This window comes from Macadamia integrifolia, chromosome 3 (assembly GCF_013358625.1).
Source record: "Macadamia integrifolia cultivar HAES 741 chromosome 3, SCU_Mint_v3, whole genome shotgun sequence".
Taxonomy (NCBI): domain Eukaryota; kingdom Viridiplantae; phylum Streptophyta; class Magnoliopsida; order Proteales; family Proteaceae; genus Macadamia; species Macadamia integrifolia.
This window is the reverse complement of record NC_056559.1, coordinates 20,923,292-20,940,619: the sequence shown is the minus strand read 5'-3', so window position 1 is coordinate 20,940,619 and position 17,328 is coordinate 20,923,292. Positions and strand designations below refer to the sequence as shown.

The 17,328-nt window shown below is 37.9% G+C and overlaps 1 protein-coding gene across 1 annotated transcript; it reads left to right on the top strand.

Moving 5' to 3' along the window:
• Positions 1 to 333: 333 nt before the first annotated feature.
• Positions 334 to 6,606, top strand: LOC122072914 (transcription factor RF2b-like). Its single transcript, XM_042637354.1, has 4 exons — positions 334 to 1,199; positions 2,766 to 2,898; positions 4,317 to 4,401; positions 5,786 to 6,606. Exons 1-4 carry the CDS (start codon positions 574 to 576, stop codon positions 6,151 to 6,153), a joined length of 1,212 nt encoding a protein of 403 aa, XP_042493288.1. The 5' UTR covers positions 334 to 573; the 3' UTR covers positions 6,154 to 6,606.
• The last annotated feature ends 10,722 nt before the right edge of the window (positions 6,607 to 17,328 follow it).

Here is a 17,328-nt window from a genome sequence, read left to right as displayed (position 1 = left end):
ATATGGCTTCTAATGTAAGCGACATTTTAGCTCTCATGATAATGAAAAGATGTCTACACTAATAATGGAATCATCTCGTAAAGAACTATTGAAGTTCTTCTCCCTATTCAACGGTGCTTACCATTTAGAAACCACCATTATAACATCTCGTCCCTTGATTAATCGGGATTGGGAACTAGATTTGGTCATGTTAATTATATAGGACGGTATTAGGATTGGCACCTTTGGTACGGATACTGATAAAGTCTTTACTCGAATATCCGAAAATTGTCCCGATTGACACTTTTACCCCTTACCCAAAAAAAAAAGACATTATAAGTCGATAAGAGAGAGAGAAACGAAATAGTGTGAAAACGCATTGACCGAAAAATCTCCCCTCCTCTTTCCATTCTTTGACGAACCAAATCCATCAATAAATCTTTTCTCTCCATTTATAACCTGACCTTCCTTCTCTCTTTTCTCGGATTGAATTTATAATGGGTGAAACTAAAACGATCGAAAACAAATCTAAATCTCTTGTTCGGCTAAGAAATTGAGAGCCACCGGGATTGGAGCAAGCTCCAAAAACAACACATGGAGAGAGCCCTGGAACTGCAAGATCCTGCAAACCCCAACTCCTCCCAGAATGCTCAAAAGTCTAAAGAGATACCCATGATTGGAAACCCTAGAAGCAATAGCGACAGCCATCCCTTCAGGGGGTCTCACCATCGAAGAGCCCACTCTGAGGTAAATTTCCGAATCCCGGATGACATGGATCTCCCATTCGACGCGTCCACGGGGAGTTTCGAAGATGTTGGATCTGAGGATGATCTATTCAGTACTTACATGAACATTGAGAAGCTTGGATCCAGAATTAATGAGTGCCCAAATGAAGGAAACAAAACCGGAAATTCTCGAATCAACGACGACAATGTTGCTGCCCCTCCAGGGGATTGTGTTGGTCAGCGTAGTGGAGGAGGAGGAGCAACGGGAGATGGAGCAGGTGGCAGTAGTGGTGGTGGTGAAGGTGGAGGTTCACAGAATGAGAACAATGGTGGGGAGAAGAATGCAAAGCCAAGGCATCGATATAGCAATTCGGTTGATGGGACTTCGATGCCAAGAGAGCAGTTTTCATATGGGGAAACAATGGAGGCCAAGAAGGCGATGGATCCTAATAAACTTGCTGAGCTTTGGGCTCTAGATCCCAAGCGAGCCAAAAGGTATCCTTTCTTTAATTTCGCTTACCATTTTCTCTTTCAATGATATGAGTGGTTGGTTGCTGCATTGCTGCTTCTGGGTTTTATACTTGAAGCTTGATTTGTCTCTTTATTGGTTTTTAAATAAAGTAGACTTGTTATTGTTGTTTTTTTCTTCTTTTTTTTTTTTTTTTCTTTGGAATTGTTGTGTTTAGTTGGTATGTCACTATCTCTTGAAGCTTAAAAGTATTCAAATCAATAAAAATAAAAAAGGGGGTGGGGGTGGGTGAGAGAGACATTTGTAATGCTGTGATAATCTAAGCAATCATCTTTCTTTGATTGAATTTCCGGAGATATCCAGAAGGATACTTGATTTGCAGTTTGACCTGTGTAATTCACAAAAGTTGCTGGAATTTCCTTCGTCTCACAATTATAAGTCAATATCCCATTTCTTGGAAGGATTCCATGGTCCATCTGGTGCAGGACAACTAGATTGTGGTGGACCTGGAATGTTTTCAGTTATTGATCTTCTTGGGTTTATTGTTTCTCAAATGGGGACTAGAGGTTCTGAATTACTTAGAAGTGAAGATTCCAATTTATGCAATGCATCGAACAGATATCTTAGGCAATCATTTGACCTAAAAGTACTTTTGGAGTGGAAGAAGCTAGTTCTCTTTTCAGCTTTAACCTTTTGCGAAGGAGGTGATGAAACGAAGAAGGGTTCTATTTTTTTCCTGTTAAAAAAGCTAGTAAGGACAATTGGCATGTAAAATTAGGACAAAATCAGGATTTTACTTAAAATTTCTCCATTTTTGCAGTTTTAATCTGAAATTAAATGGATCCTCCATGTAAAGAAAGTGAAAAGTTAAATTTTTTTGTAAAATAAGATTTTCCACTGTTTCTTTCAATGTAGAATATAAAAATGATATTAAAAAATAAGAAATATTTTACATGGAGTAAATTTTTTATGTAAAAATTCATTTGCAAAATTTTTTTACAATGAAACAAACAGTGCCGTAAAGAAAAGTAAGTACAAACTGAATAAGGAGCTGAAGAAAGGGGAAGAGTGGCTGCAGATCCTTGTTAATTTACCCAGATTCAGGCATGTTTACCAGCTCACTCCCGAAGCTATTACCTGAACCCTTCCATTATACATTATAATGAGTTATGACACACTCTTAGGCTCCACACATCCAACATATTCTATACAAGGGAGGAACTCTCCTGGAATTCCTGATTCTAGGATCACTAAAACATGTGATACCTATTTTGTTTCTATTTCCTAACTTGTGATATATTACCTTTCCTACAGATAAAATCTTAATAATCATCAATGCTGTTCAAGGGAGTCATCTAGCAAGTAGGCAGTTCCCTGGGCTTGGTGATAGACCACATGGCTTTATTAAACTCATTAAACTTGTATTCTCCTATCGTAAAGCTTGGTTATCGCCCTGGATTTTGCCTACTTCTATTGTTCTACTTTCTACTTTCTACGTAAAGATTGCTAGAATTTGATTTCACTGTTTTTGAGTTATTGGTGCTTATGAAATTCTGTAATCTGCATTACATTCCAAAGTCTTTGTTGTACAGGATTCTAGCAAATCGACAATCCGCTGCTCGCTCAAAAGAGAGGAAGGCCCGTTACATCTCAGAGCTTGAGCGAAAAGTCCAGACATTACAAACTGAAGCAACTACTCTTTCTGCACAACTCACACTATTCCAGGTTCGTATTTGTGGAAAAATCATCTAGGAGGCATACCTGCATTCTGTTTGTGTCTCTAACTCTACTATGATGTCTTGTAAACTGTAACAGGCATGGTAGATCTCTTTATGAAAAGTCCTATTGTAAATTAAGATTCAATTTGGATTATTTAATCTATGTTGGTTGATGTCTTTTTCAACTTGTGTTCTTTTTATGTAATTTTCCTTTATCTATGTCAGAACATAGTGGCAGATGCAGAGTGCGATTTATTTTTTCTGGTTTCTAGTTTAGGGTGGGTGTTAATGATTCCCTGTTCTATTACGTTGGGTTGTTTGGGATTTCTGTACTCATTACCGTGGGTTATATATATATATATATATATATAAATATATACTGGATCATCTGAATGACCCTCTATAGGTGTTTTTAGAAATTGACACCTTTTAATTGCTCCTTGTCTTATTCTCAAAATGTTTTTAAAATAGGGGTATAAAAAGGTTTTGAAAAATAAGTTGAAAGTGACGTATCATTATATCATTATCAAAAGGTGTCATTGCCGTGCAAATTTATCGGGTACACATGAAGGGACACTATTACCCTCATTGGAAAAAGCTGTGTTATAACAAAAGGACAAAAAAGTAAAGTTACAAAATATTTGACATCTTGAGGACTATCAATAAGAAAATCCTTATATATATATATATTTCATTTGAGTTTTAGCAATAAAATTCTGTGGCTGTTGCCTTTAAAACAAAAAAAAATAACTAATGAACAAATTACTATTACTCTGGTCAACCAGCCAAAATTGAACTTTCAAAAGCTGATCTGAGCATGAAGATTGCATTCATATGATATGTTTGATGGTGTTCTGCAGGGAGGGTGGGGGGGGGGCTTTAGCGGTTTTTTAATTAAGGAAATTTAGGTGGATTTTTCTGGGGGCACAATCCCTAACTTTCAGTGTTACCAGTAATGGTGGGTCCCATTTATTTGAACATATCCCAGGATTAAGTCCAAATGGTGCTTTAGAGTTGATTTAAAAACTGTTTGGGGTTGAAACTGGGGTTAAAATCATGTTTGAGCAACTGGTACATAATGAAGAGACTTCTCATCTTCTAGAAGTCTGGGATTAAGGTATTGTTTCAGGAGTGGTTGTATTAGTTTATGGTAAACATTATGCTTTTAATGCTTTGGGAAGTATTTAACTTTAATGACAGTAAAATGAAAGTAAAATGAGTCAAATTTCCTAGTTCTTGACAATCTGGAGTTACGTAAGTCACTGGACCAATGTTTAACATAGCCATGCTGGTTCATCACCTTCCTACATCTGGGTGTTTTGAATATGCTGTTTTGATTTATAAATTCTTCAAGCTTGTTGTTTGTCTTGTATGTGACTGAATGCTACAGACTACTGAAGCTTATGTTGTTGTCTTCCCTCGTAGAGAGATACATCGGGTTTGACTACTGAGAATACAGATCTTAAGCTTCGGTTACAAGCTATGGAACAACAAGCTCATTTACGTGATGGTAATGTTTCATTCATAGATTTTTTTTTTATAATCAATAAAATTCAAGGTTTAATCCTTTAATCCTTTTCCAACATTTTTTGAACATAAAATAATGCTGTGAATAGTTTCATTGGGTGATTTTTTTAATTTACGGATGGTTTGTGGATTAATTCACCTGTTTTGCATCTGAAGCTAATGATTTACTCCAACCAATGATGACAATTTCGAATTTACACCGGGGTCTCTTGTACTTTTGTTATGAATGGTAATGCTTGGAAATAGTGCTTAGTAAGAGAATGATGGAATTCCCATACTAAAGTTACCTTTCTGACTTTCACTTTGGAACCTAGTTTATTCGCATACGAGAGAACTTCCAACCAGTTTATATAAATATCAATTTTGTTTTCAAGTCTCTCTTTTAAACTTCTGTAATAAAAACATTGAGGTAGTGCTTGCCTCCTTGGAAATTTCAACAAAGAAAATATTTATAGGGAGAAAAGATTTTATTTTGATTGGTTGGTAAAAAAAAAAATGATCATTGGATGATGATAAATAGTTACAGTACTTCGGTTTGGTGAAGATGGTTTCCTTCATGGATCAATTAATATTGCAATTATTATATAGAAAATCTCTGTATGTGTGTCTCTGTAGCATTTTGATCTGGTCAATACCTACACCTGCTCTAACAACGGGATGGTGGGTCTGACCTAGGGAAATGTTGCCGGAAAATCAAGCAAGCCAAGTTGTAAACTGAATTTAATTAGAAATCAATGAGGATTCCTATGAAGAACAGGGTTGGGATTTCTAGTTTTGGGTACCTGAAAGGTTTGGTTGGAACTTGGGAGTGCAGGTTTTATATGCCAAATAGTATTCGAAGTAGAATTTGTGTGTCCGGAAAATGAACAATAAATACAGTGTTGAAACCTAGTTTCTTGTCCTGTAGTCCTTTTCTCCTAACACGAGAAAAGGAATTCCTTTTAGTGGTTAGTGCCACCCTACTTATCTAATTAAAATATCTTTTGATTAAATAAGCCCCAAATTTTAGAGAAAAATACTTACCCAGCCTACTTTAGGGTGAAATCAAGAATACCAAAGCTAATAACTGTGGAAAAAATTGCATAGGTGCATGGATGATAGATCCACACATCAGCTAGAACTGTGTGAGAGAAGTCGTCAGGTGGACTCTACTAGGAAATAGGGCTTGTTGCCTGAATTTCTTGGTGACAATTTCATCTCTAAGCTCTCATTTCATAAAGTTCAATTATCTTATATTGTTGTCTACATTAATGTATCAGGTGAAACCTTTTGTTTTTGTCTAGATTTTTTAATTATCGTCTATTGTATAATATTAGTTGAACATATAACGAAGCATGCATATCTTATGATATTGACTGAACTTGCAGCATTGAATGACGCACTGAAGCAGGAGGTTGAGAGGCTCAAGATTGCCACTGGAGAAATATCAAACCCTGGTGAGACATTTAGCTTGGGAATGCACCAAATGCAGTATAACTCCCCAACTTTCTTCTCACTTCCACAACAAGAAGGTGCTGGAGGCCATCAGAACATTCAGTTACCACGGTTCCATCCTTCCCTGTCCAATATGGGAAACCATCCCCTGCTCGCAGCACAATCTCATCTTTTCTCAGATATGCTGCAACAGGACCCACTTGGCAGACTACAGGGCCTTGATATCAGTAGCAGGGGATCACATCTTGTGAAATCCGAAGGCCCTTCAATATCTGCCAGTGAAAGCAGCAGCACTTATTGACCTGAACTTAGTACCAGTATCGACTTGCTGATGTACCTATGGCCGCACCTCACTTGTTAGATTGTCCATAGCTTGGAAACCAGTCAATTACCCAATCTTCCTTCTCATTCTTTGTTTCAATACAATTTATTTAATTTTTTATTCAATTATTTTCTTTCTTAATACTGAAAAAAAAAAAGAAGGGAAGGAAAAGAAAACCTTGGGGAAATCTCCTTTGTGACATATTAATGTACTTTTGTGTCAAAGTACCTTGAAGTATTTTTGTGGCAGTTTCAGTAGTCCATCTATCTTCCTTTTCAATTTGACTATTCTCCTGATGAATGTGAGAAAGCTCTTTTTGTATTTTATTTTGTAATGATGATATATGATATATTGGAGTCGACGGTCCTTTTATTTATGACCTTGTAATGTTGATTTATTGGGCCGGGCCCAATTGAATCTGTACGTTCATCATTCTTTTTTTTTTATTTTGGGTGGAAGTGATTCTTTTTAGTTTACCACGGAAGAATATATTATTGGAATTAATTGTATCCCTTTATAGGGTTCTTGTGGTTTCTTGTTTAATTGGGTCAATTAAATATCTACTAGGTAGGCAGACAAGAAAAGTTGAACTCATGACCTGTTTACTGTGAGGTATCCCTTGAGTTTTTCCTTAGCAATTGAAAAAGATTTAACTCCAGGACCCTTTTACACAGAGGTCATGAAGCCAAGGACTAGAAAGTGGCCACGTCTTACATGTCGATATGACAGGGCTGTCTGAGCAAGGGAATGAGCAACAATTTTTACTTCCCTTGGAATATGATTAAAACAACAATCATTAAAAGCAGTTGAAATATGAACAATATCTTCAATAATTGGAGCTAATTGAGTTGGAGGCGGAGAAGTTGGAAGTAGGATGATCTCCCTACTGTCTAATTCAACTTGGATGTGAGAAAAAACCCAAAACAAAGGCCTGAATCAGCCTAGCTCTGATGACCATGGCTTCTCCAGCGGAACTAGAGCAGCAGTGAGTCTTTTAGATGAGGGAAACAGTTGGGTGCCCCGATAGTCCTGAATAATAATACCATCAAGACCTCCAACCTGAGAATTTGTTGGCAATGCAATATCACAATTAATTTTAACCAAGCCATAGAGCCTATTGGAGGACGGGTCCATGAAGATGGAGGAGGGGGCTGCTGGAACTTGATGGGAAGACTAATCGAGAGGAGAAGAAGCTACCCAGAATTCAGAGAAAGCTCTATGAGCCTATTGAAACACTTCAGTAGGAGTCGAAATCCTCTTTCCGAAGACGAGATCATTTCTTATAATCCATAAAAACCAGCAAAGGAAAGAACAAAGGCCCAAAGTTTTCGTAGTTTTTTTTTTTTCCTGGAAAAATGGGAATCCCAACTTAAAAGGAACTCATAAGGCTTCAGAGACCTAAATTCTGGAATAAGAAAAGCAATAGAGCTTCCAAACCATGAAGTACGTGCAAAGGGGCATTCCAAAAGCAAATGATCAACAGTTTCCACTGCAACTCCACATCTCAGACATGTTGAATTAGCGGGAACATGATGAGAAAGAAGACCATCCTCAGAAGCAAGGCCTTATGCACATGCACGCCATAAAAATGATTTGAGGGAGGGATTTACAAGACCAGATGCATTTTCATACTTTCTCTGGAACCAAATCCCAAGCATGAGTGTGAGAGAAGGAAGCTTGCTACCTTGATTTTGATTATCACGGAGATGGTATGCAATTTTGATTGAAAAGCAGCCATTGCGAGATCCACCCCAAACCAATTTATCTTCCCGTGGAAAAAGACTGATCTGCACCTTAATGATCTCTAAAATCTTAGTTGGATGAAACCATGTGTGAGAAGTTCGAAATTCCAGTAGTGATTGTTATGATCAATGAGATCTCAGACCAAGGAAAGGGGGCAGCCCAATGGTTTAATGTGAGGGAGTTGAAGATTCTTAATAGTTGGGATCAACTTATCATCCCAAATAAAAATATTAGCCCCGGTTCCCACTCGCCAAACTAAACCGCTCTCTTCTCTACCCTCAAGGATACTCCTCCATGCCTGTGATAGGTTGTTATCGTTTCTTGCTTGAAGAAAATCACAATTAGAAAAATAGATAACCTTGAGAAACTTAGCCCACAAAGAATCTGGATTCGACATAGTCTCCATGCCACCTTGGAGAGAAGAGCTCGGTTCCGAAGGAAGGGATCTCATAACCCAAGACCATCCTTTTGCTTGGATCTACATAACCTTGACGGAGAGATCCAATGATTTTTTTTTTCCCTTGGACTGACCCCAAAAGAAATTTAAGACCACCTTCCTAATCTCATTGTGATGGGAGATCAGAAGTTTTAAATGAAACCCCGCATAGTTAGAAATGGAACAAGCAACAAATTTCACCAAAACTTCTTTTCCGGCATGAGAAAGAAGCTGATTTTTCCACCATTGAATTCTATCACACAACTTGTATTTAACATCTTTGAACAACTGAGTTTTAGAAGCCCCCAAATCAGTGGGAAGGCCCAAATATTTCGATGGCCATTGTTATATGGAACCTTTAGGATTCTAGAAAACCACCTCTTGATCCAGGGAGGGGATCCATTTGGTGATATTGACCAAAATATGGGATGTTTCATGAGTTTTTCCATGAGAGTCACACAAGTTGCAATTCATCCAGACGAAATAACAAGAGAAAGCAAATACTGAGAAGAAGAGATAAAAGTCTTTTTTTAGGAATTGAAAGATGGTAAAACATCTCAAGAAATAGGTGGAAAGAAGGGCCATAAGAATTATTTGGCCTAAGACCTAAGAACCCATCTACCCAGATTCTCTTAGAGAAAGCACAGGACAAGAAAATATCCAATCTGATTCACAATCGAATGAATGGAATGGACACCTAGTGTCAGTGAGAAATTGTTTGCCAAATTCGCTCTAGTGGGAGGGCCTTCTTTAAGCAACTTCTAAAGAAAAAAATTGAATTATGATGGATAGGAGAATTCCATCAGAATTATCTCAAGGAGATTAGAAGAATTAGAGGAGGTTGAAGGCCAAAAGGCTAAATAGCATTAGTCGTTGTACACTTAATTTTTCCCCCCTTCCCCTAATGATGATGAATACCAAGTGCAAACAAGACTCACACTCTCTAACAAGGAGGATTTGGTTATCGCCAAACAACCCTAAATACCCCCCAACGAAACCTACCCTATTGCATGTTGATTCGTGGAGTTCGATATTACTTTGAGGAAAATTAGCACTTTAAACTGAGTATTAGACAATTGTATGGGAAAGGCGTAGGAACAGGCGCCAAACCCCCATTGCAAAAAATGAAAATTTCACTCTTTTTCTATTTTTCAAAAAACTTCGGCAAGAATGAGCTAAAGTCCCATTCCATTGGATAGTACTTAGAAAAAATATTTTAGTCCATATATGGCATGCGAAAATCCTAGATGAAACACAATGCCTCCTAGAAGTCAAATCCAACTAACTTAGGCTTTCTAGCCCCACCCAACTTGGCAAAGCCACATAAGGGCTTGGTAGAGCCACCTAAACCCTTGGCAAAGCTGCCTAACCCTTGTATAGTTTAGCCAAGCCCAAAAAATCAGATATTTTGGTCTGACTAAAATACCATTCCCTAAGATCCCAAAAAATAGTAGATCAATTCTTCATAAACCATATCCAGGAGAAATCCAAAAATTCCAGAGATATTCCAAATCCATAGATATATTTTGTTTTTTTTGTTTTTTTTGTTTTTTTGTTATTTTTTGTTTTTTTGTTTTTTTTTTTTTTTTTTGTTTTTTTTTTTTTTTGTTTTCGATACCAATAATATGAAGTAAATTTCTGGAAAAAAAAATCCTGAGTTTCTATAGAAAGCCTACAAATTCTAGGAAGGTAGGAAGGCAATAAATTCTCCATAAATACTTAGAAAATCCTAGAAATCCCTAAATTTCCGTAGAAATCTCAAATTTTTGTGAAAACAAAAAAAACACTTGAAAGCCCATAAATTCCACAGAAATACTTGAAAAATCCCAGAAAGTCACAAATTTTTGCAAAAAAACCTAAAAGTCTCATAAACCTTTGGAAGGGCAGAATTTTGCAAATACCCAGAAAATCCTAGAAAACTTTAAACTCCGTAAGAATATCGAAAAACCCTACAAACCCTAGAAAACCAAAAAAAAAAAATTCCACAGAATTACTCAGAAAGTCCTAAAAGGCCTAAATTTTCATAGAAATCCTGAAAATTCTATTATTCTAAGAAGGAGAGAAGAAGGTCAAGTTTATTTTCCTAAGTTGGGGAATCCGTTAAAAGTTTGTGTTCGGAGCAGAGAGGCTTTCAATCCCTACAGGCATAATGTAGAATTATTTATGTTATGTGCTTGTATAAATAGCATAATACATGTTTATTTTGCTTTTTGCGTGAAGCATGCTAGTGTAATCAATCAAATCTAGTCATACATATGGGTCTAGGAGTCCTTAAATTATGGGGAGAATATTCAAAATCTGAGCATATAGTAGAAAAACCAGTTTAACTAGGTGGGGTGGGTGCCTAACACCTCCCACCCTTGTAACTTGTCACAAACCTGAACCTCTGGCTCGACCATATATGGAAACAATTCGGGCTCGACCCCTAACAGGAATTAAGCCCCTCAATAGGGTTCTAGCTCCTCATCCTAAGTGGCGACTCCAACAATTATGTTTTCACATTCCCCTTGTAAGCCAAAGAATGAGAAGGGCTAGAGGGGTAAGAGGAAACCAATACCCTTCAGTAAGCAAAAGGATCATAAACCCCCAAGAAGAGAGAGGGGGGAGAGCCGACCTGACGAGTTAAACGTAGCATTCACTATCCTTACAGTGGTGATTCCACTGTGAACTATCTAACTTTCCAAAATAGATGCTCACAATAAATTCAACAAAATTCTCCCCTATAACATAATTTTATGATAACATGTATGCATGTTGATGGCTAACTACATCATATCATCGACCTTAAGATCAAGGTTAAGCCTCTATTGTCATGGGAACTAACTATGTTTGTGCTTCATGGAAATAAACACCCTCAATTTCTAAAAAAAAATTCTTTCATTGGGGCAAGCACGATTCCATGTCAAAAAGACTTTCCGCTATATGTGGACCACCAAGATAACCATTTGATCCTTGTTAGCCCAGTATCATCCTTGAACACCTGAGATCTTCGTGGGCCCCACTCTCCATTAAGCTCCAGCATTCTGAGACTGTTTGAGTGTCCAACAAGCATAGACCCATCCTCAGTGGTAATCATCCTGATACACAGTTGAATTAGCATGTTGATCTATTACAAATAGAATTGGAGGAGATATGGGACAAATTAACTCAATTCCTCAACATGGACCAACTCAGCCCCTATACAGGTAGAGTAGAAGCAGACTTAGCCTATAATCCCCAAGGTAGCCTCAATGTACCTCAAGCTACCCTAAGGTTTGTGATTGATGATGAAGAGGAGGAAGTCATGGCTAATGTTCGAGTTTAATTTCCTGAAAGTTAAAGGGAAAAGAAGATGAAAGAGAAAGTTGAGAAGCTAGAAATTGCTTTGAGAAGTAGCAATAAGTCAAACGATATACCATAAACAATACGAAAGGATTGAACTGAAAAATAAAGATGAACTCGTCTGAAGATCTCTGCATCGTCTAAGCAATGCAATGTTGATAACTAAGCCGAGGGCTGTGGATATGTAGAGGTCCCTCTAGTCCACCATTCTCACGAGAAGTCAAGGGAGAAGAAGATCCCATGATTGGCACCATTGTCATTACTAATAGTTATAACGAAAGTCAATATTCATATGTTCCATTTATAAAAAGCAAGCCTACATATGTGATGGTGACAAGGAGTGGAAAGAACTTTAAAACCAAAGGGCTAGTGGTCGAGCGACCAACTGTGATAGAAGTAGGGCAATGCAGCACACAAACAGAACCTGAAAATTAAGTTTTGAACTAGCTTAAGAGGTGCAACAAAACATTTCTATATAGGAATTGTTGATAGCATCACTTGCACACATAGAAATAAACCTAAAATTGACCAATATGCAAGTCCCTATAGAGATGTGCCTAGTAAAATCGTCATAGATAGTTGGTGCAACCTAAATGGTCTAATCACTGATGTTCTTTGACACTGATTTGACCTTGAAAGAACCAAGCACATAAAAGCTCTCCATATTATATTAAAAGGCAACGAGAACACAGTCCCTCAAGCTCTTGTCGACAATTGGTCTGTTTTAAATGTTCTACCTTTGAGGGCTACTACTTCCATGGGCCTCAATCTTACCAACCCAAGCCATTCACTCAGACTATTTGAGCATACAATAACACTAGAAATAGTAAACATAAATTGGAAATATCAGTAAAAACAATTGAAATCTCCTTAGGATTAGATACTCAAGAGCCATCCTTTGATTTGAGGAATGAAATGACAGGGGTTTGATGATTAATCTTAGAAATTGTGTGACTAAATCGAGTATTTGTGTCCCCTTGAGAAAATAGAACTGCTTGGATTTAAATCAAAATGTTTCCTCTGCTTCAAGTGTCTATTCGAGATCATGGAACAAATCATGAATAAGTTGAAGATGTGACTCAGTATGAGACCCTTTCTAAAGAGAATTGATCCGAGATGTTAATTCTTTCAATTTGGAAGGGAGAAAACCAAACACATCTTTATTCCACTATAAAAGATAGTGTAAGGGACACCTTTGAATTGAATGAGAAGGTTACGGTTATCAGATAAAACCCATTTCTCCTGACAAAAGCTTAGAAATCTGGGTGGTCAAACTAGGCTGCTTGGAACAGAAGTAGACTCTTTACTCTAGATGAAAAATGTCTATTCTATGAGTTGAAGTTAAGGCACGGTGGTTAGATCCAATGGTTGGGAAGGAAGATACATATATTGAACCCCACTAAAATTCATAAGGGATGCGCACAAGGCATCTATCTAGAATTTCTTTAATAAAGTGTTGTGGTTGTCTTTTATTAGACTGATTGAAAGTAGCATCAGCCAGGGTAATGTCAATTAGATCAAATCTTGAAAAAAGGGGAGAAAATCCTTAAGCAACTTGGCTTATGAGACTGAAAGGTCTACTTCCAAAATTTTCATACAGTTCAGAATTTGATTGAAATCCTATAAAAGAACAAAGAGTAACCCAAAATAAAGAAAAAAAAAAAGTAGAAAAAATGAGGCACCCTATCCTTCATATTTAGGGGGGAGGCAAAGAGTCCAACCAAGACCCAAGGTTTAGAGCTAAGCTTCTTTTTTTTTTTTTCACTAATGACAGGTATCCAGGCCTTTAGCCTGATTGGTCCCACGGGCCCATACTGACCCCATAACCCCATGGATCGGGTCATACTAGGGTTGAATGAGAACCATTCAACTTTCACTGAAAGCAATGAAGAACACTAAACACCCCTGTGTGAGTGGCCCAAAGTGTACCTAGTGGGAGTCTAACTTAGGACGTCCGAGTTTACAGCTCATACCAAGTTCGTTGCTGATGAGCAACCCCATAAGGTTGTTTAGAGCCAAGCATATCATTAAAGAAGATAGAAATAAATCTTTGATCACAGATTACTTTTGATGGATGCAAGTATATAAACACTATAGCCCACAGCTAAGAAATAATTGCGGAGAGAATGGGGCAGTGAAATATCAGTTGGATTAGATTACTTAGTTTCCATAAGAAAATCACATCTGATTTAGTCATGCAAACATTTGCCTTAAGCACTATACATATAAGAGGGGATTTTAGACCCCTAGCATTCAAACACAACACATTCATAACAATCACATCCAAAGGAACTGAACAAAAAAGCAAGAAGAGATAAAAACAAAACAAAAAAAAAACAAAAAAACAAAAAAACAAAAACAAAAACAAAAACAAAAAAAACAAAAAACAAAAAACAAAAAAACAAAAAACAAAAAAACAAAAACAAAACTGTGAATAGAAACAACATAAAAGAAAAACGTAAAATCATATCGTATCCATGTAGCCGACCCCATCAAGTTGGGATACAGTTATGGTTGTTGTTGACAAGGATCAAACAATAAATACATAAAATCATTAACACAAGAGTTAAAATCAGCATTAAAGATGTTGAACTATATCCCGAGATGGCTTTAGCTTTCGTAGTCCATTTCTTAAAAGATGAAAGATGAGTATCATCTTTAGTAACCATCTCATATGTTAAAAAGTCTTATCACTAGAGGAGAAAGAATTGGAAGGCAATTTGCAATCAAAGAGGTCTATGGAAATTTTATGCAAGGATGTAACTCAACCACCTCACCAACATAGTTGGATATAAGTTTTTGTTTCTTAAAGAATGGGTAGGGGATAGATTCATAATGTCATGATCAGTAAAAGGGAAATATTGGATATGATAAAAGGGGAATAGACTTCTCAAAGAAAGCATCAGGGTTAAAAAGCCCTTTGTCATGCAACTAATAACCAAAGAGGGGTTAGAAAGGTTGTGGCCCAATAGAAGTAGAAGTGCGTGCATTAGAGATAAAATCTCTCCCTTTTCATGTCCGAGCTTGAATGGGTTAGGAGGGTATTTGTGAACCCTAGGGAAAGTGAATTATTCCATTTCTTTAGCTGTCAAAACAGAGGGTTGAGCCAAATTTTTTTTCAACACAATCATCAGGAACCTAAAAAGAAAAGAAAATGCATGGAGAGAATAGGTTTGCTAAAATAGGAAGGGAGAGAGAACCCCATATGTGAATAAAAGAATATTAAAATGATGTGCCATGGTATGGAACCTTTTTTCCATCACTCTTGAACGGGTATGTTGAAGGGAAGAAGAAATGGAAACTCTCTAAAGCCCAGAAAGTAAAAATCGATTAAAATAAACCAGCACCGAAGAGAACTTGGCATTAGGGATCTTCGTACATAGAATATGGACTTGTTAGCAAAGTTAGTGTGATAGCTTCTTAAAAATCAGAATTCTCTTTGAGCTTTCTTGTTGTGCAGTATGTATGTCCTTGGCGGCAACTTTTCCAAGCACAACCATACAAAGTATCTTGAGAAATAGAAAACTTCTTGTTGGTATGGATTGTGTTAAATGGAATGAGTTTATTTGGAGTGAACCATGGATCCCCTCTCCTCGATTACAAGCTACACTCCCCCCCTTCAACCTCTTAAGTGTAATATAGTCTGGGTATGTGAGTTGATCTCTTCTAAAGCATCATGGGATGTGGCCAAGTTGAGATATTTGCTCTCTATTCATAATGTGGAGGTAGTGCTGAAAATTCCTCTTAGCTCTGAAGATTGTTATGATAGGCTTTGTTGGGGCCCCACACAAATTGACTCTTCTCGATGAAGCCTACATATCCCCTGGGTGTGTCTCTCTCCCTAACTTCTTCCTCATCTAGCTCAAGAGTTGCCACTATCCCTAAGGTCGTGTGGAATATTATATGGTCATATAGAATATGTAAGAATATTCTTTAAATATTCTTTATTATTGTCCCATAAACCAATTAGGAAATTGGTCGATATCAATCTCTTAGCATTGGATTCCAAATAGGAAACTCACTCCTAGTCTAATTAGGGAAAAGAGTCTTTCCCTATTTGGTACACCTTGATGGGAGGGTGTACAAACTCTATAAAATAGGACTCTAGGTCCTCCTTCTACCCTAACGTTACTCTCATTATTGGAGCCATCACCAAGAGAGCATTAAGGGAAACTAATGGGAGAAACCTAAGGAATCCATTATGTTTGTGATTGGGGTTGCAGGAATAAAGATACGTGAAAGACGTAATTCCTTCCACATACAATAATAGGATCTTGCCATATGTTCATAAAATAACCCCTAAGATCAAGAACTTCATTTTCAAATCATGTATCGATGCCTTCAGGGTAATGGCTAACCTTCGAAGAAGGAATGGGAGTTGCTTCTAATCTTTGTATATGGTGTGTTTTTTTTTTCGAGATTGCTAAGCATGCCCTTCTACAGTGCCCTAGGCCAAGCAGGCGTGGTTCGCCTCCTGTGTTTACTTAAGGACTTCAGCCTATTCTGAGTGGTCTTTCTCAAACTGGGTATTGCATTGGGGGCATCTCCCAAGATCAACCAAGAAGTAGAGGGAGTGCTTCTCTCTTCCCATGCAGTCATTACTTGGGAGATATTGAAGCATAGGAATGCTATGGCTTTTCAAACGCCTATCACTTGAGATGTCAATTATAGGCCCGGGCCAACCGTTTAAAGCCCAAACCTGCCAGGCCTGATTAATAAATGTGTCAGACTGCAACCTGACACTTTATAAATAAATCGGGTACTACTTGACAGGCATCCGACTGGACCGACTGATTACTAGTCCACTTAGAGTGACCGATCGCTTATAAATGCGGCAAACTCACATGCAAGATCCTAAAGTGGGGATGCCTGATTAGACCTGACCAAAACTTGCCATCCGGACCGATTGTCAACTCTACCTGTCGCTACCTTCCAACCATAGGTGGATTCTATTGATAGGTATCTGAGACTCTTTCAGCTCTATCTCCTCCCCATCCCCCTCCTGTGGATTATGCTCCCCTATGCGGCCTCCTCCTAATCAGATGGCGGGAGTCTATTCAGATCTACACGGATGCCTCCCTTTCTCTAAGGTTGTGAGTCATGCATGGGAATGGGCTCACCGGGCGCCTTTATATGGTGGTGTTAATGAACATCCGTTCCCCAGCCATACAATTGGGTCTTAAGGTGTCAATTGATGATGGCCTACGTAAGGTAGCATTCACTCCGACTGCCAAGTTCTCATCAACTATATGTTGGATTCTTCAGCTACCTCTCCTCCCCCCCCCCCCACCACCCACCCCCACCCCACCCCACCCGGCCCTTCTCTCTCTTCTCTCTCTCTCTCTCTCTCTCTCTCTACATTGAAGTCTCCACCATTATACTGGATATTAGGCTTCTTGCTTATTTCAAGCTTTTATCTCTTTTGGATAAATGGTTGTGCCCATGCCATCTCTAACTGGGCTCTATGCCACCATTATTTGGGCTTGTGGAAGAACTCTTTCGCAGATGATCTTCAAATTACACTCTACTTTCACCCTTCGGGGCTTTACAAATTGCCACGCTTGCGGAGTTTCTGGTGCCAATGAAAAGGAAAAGAAAAATGCAACCACCCTACCCACCAATTTACCTAATGCCATTGTCATTCGAGAGCACAC

Bases quoted from the DNA above. Each gene is read 5' to 3' on its own strand.
- LOC122072914 (XM_042637354.1), top strand. From the start codon at position 574: ATGGAGAGAGCCCTGGAACTGCAAGATCCTGCAAACCCCAACTCCTCC. The intron at 1,200-2,765 runs GTATCCTTTCTT...TTTGTTGTACAG, and splicing joins GATCCCAAGCGAGCCAAAAG to GATTCTAGCAAATCGACAAT. The intron at 4,402-5,785 runs GTAATGTTTCAT...CTGAACTTGCAG, and splicing joins ACAAGCTCATTTACGTGATG to CATTGAATGACGCACTGAAG.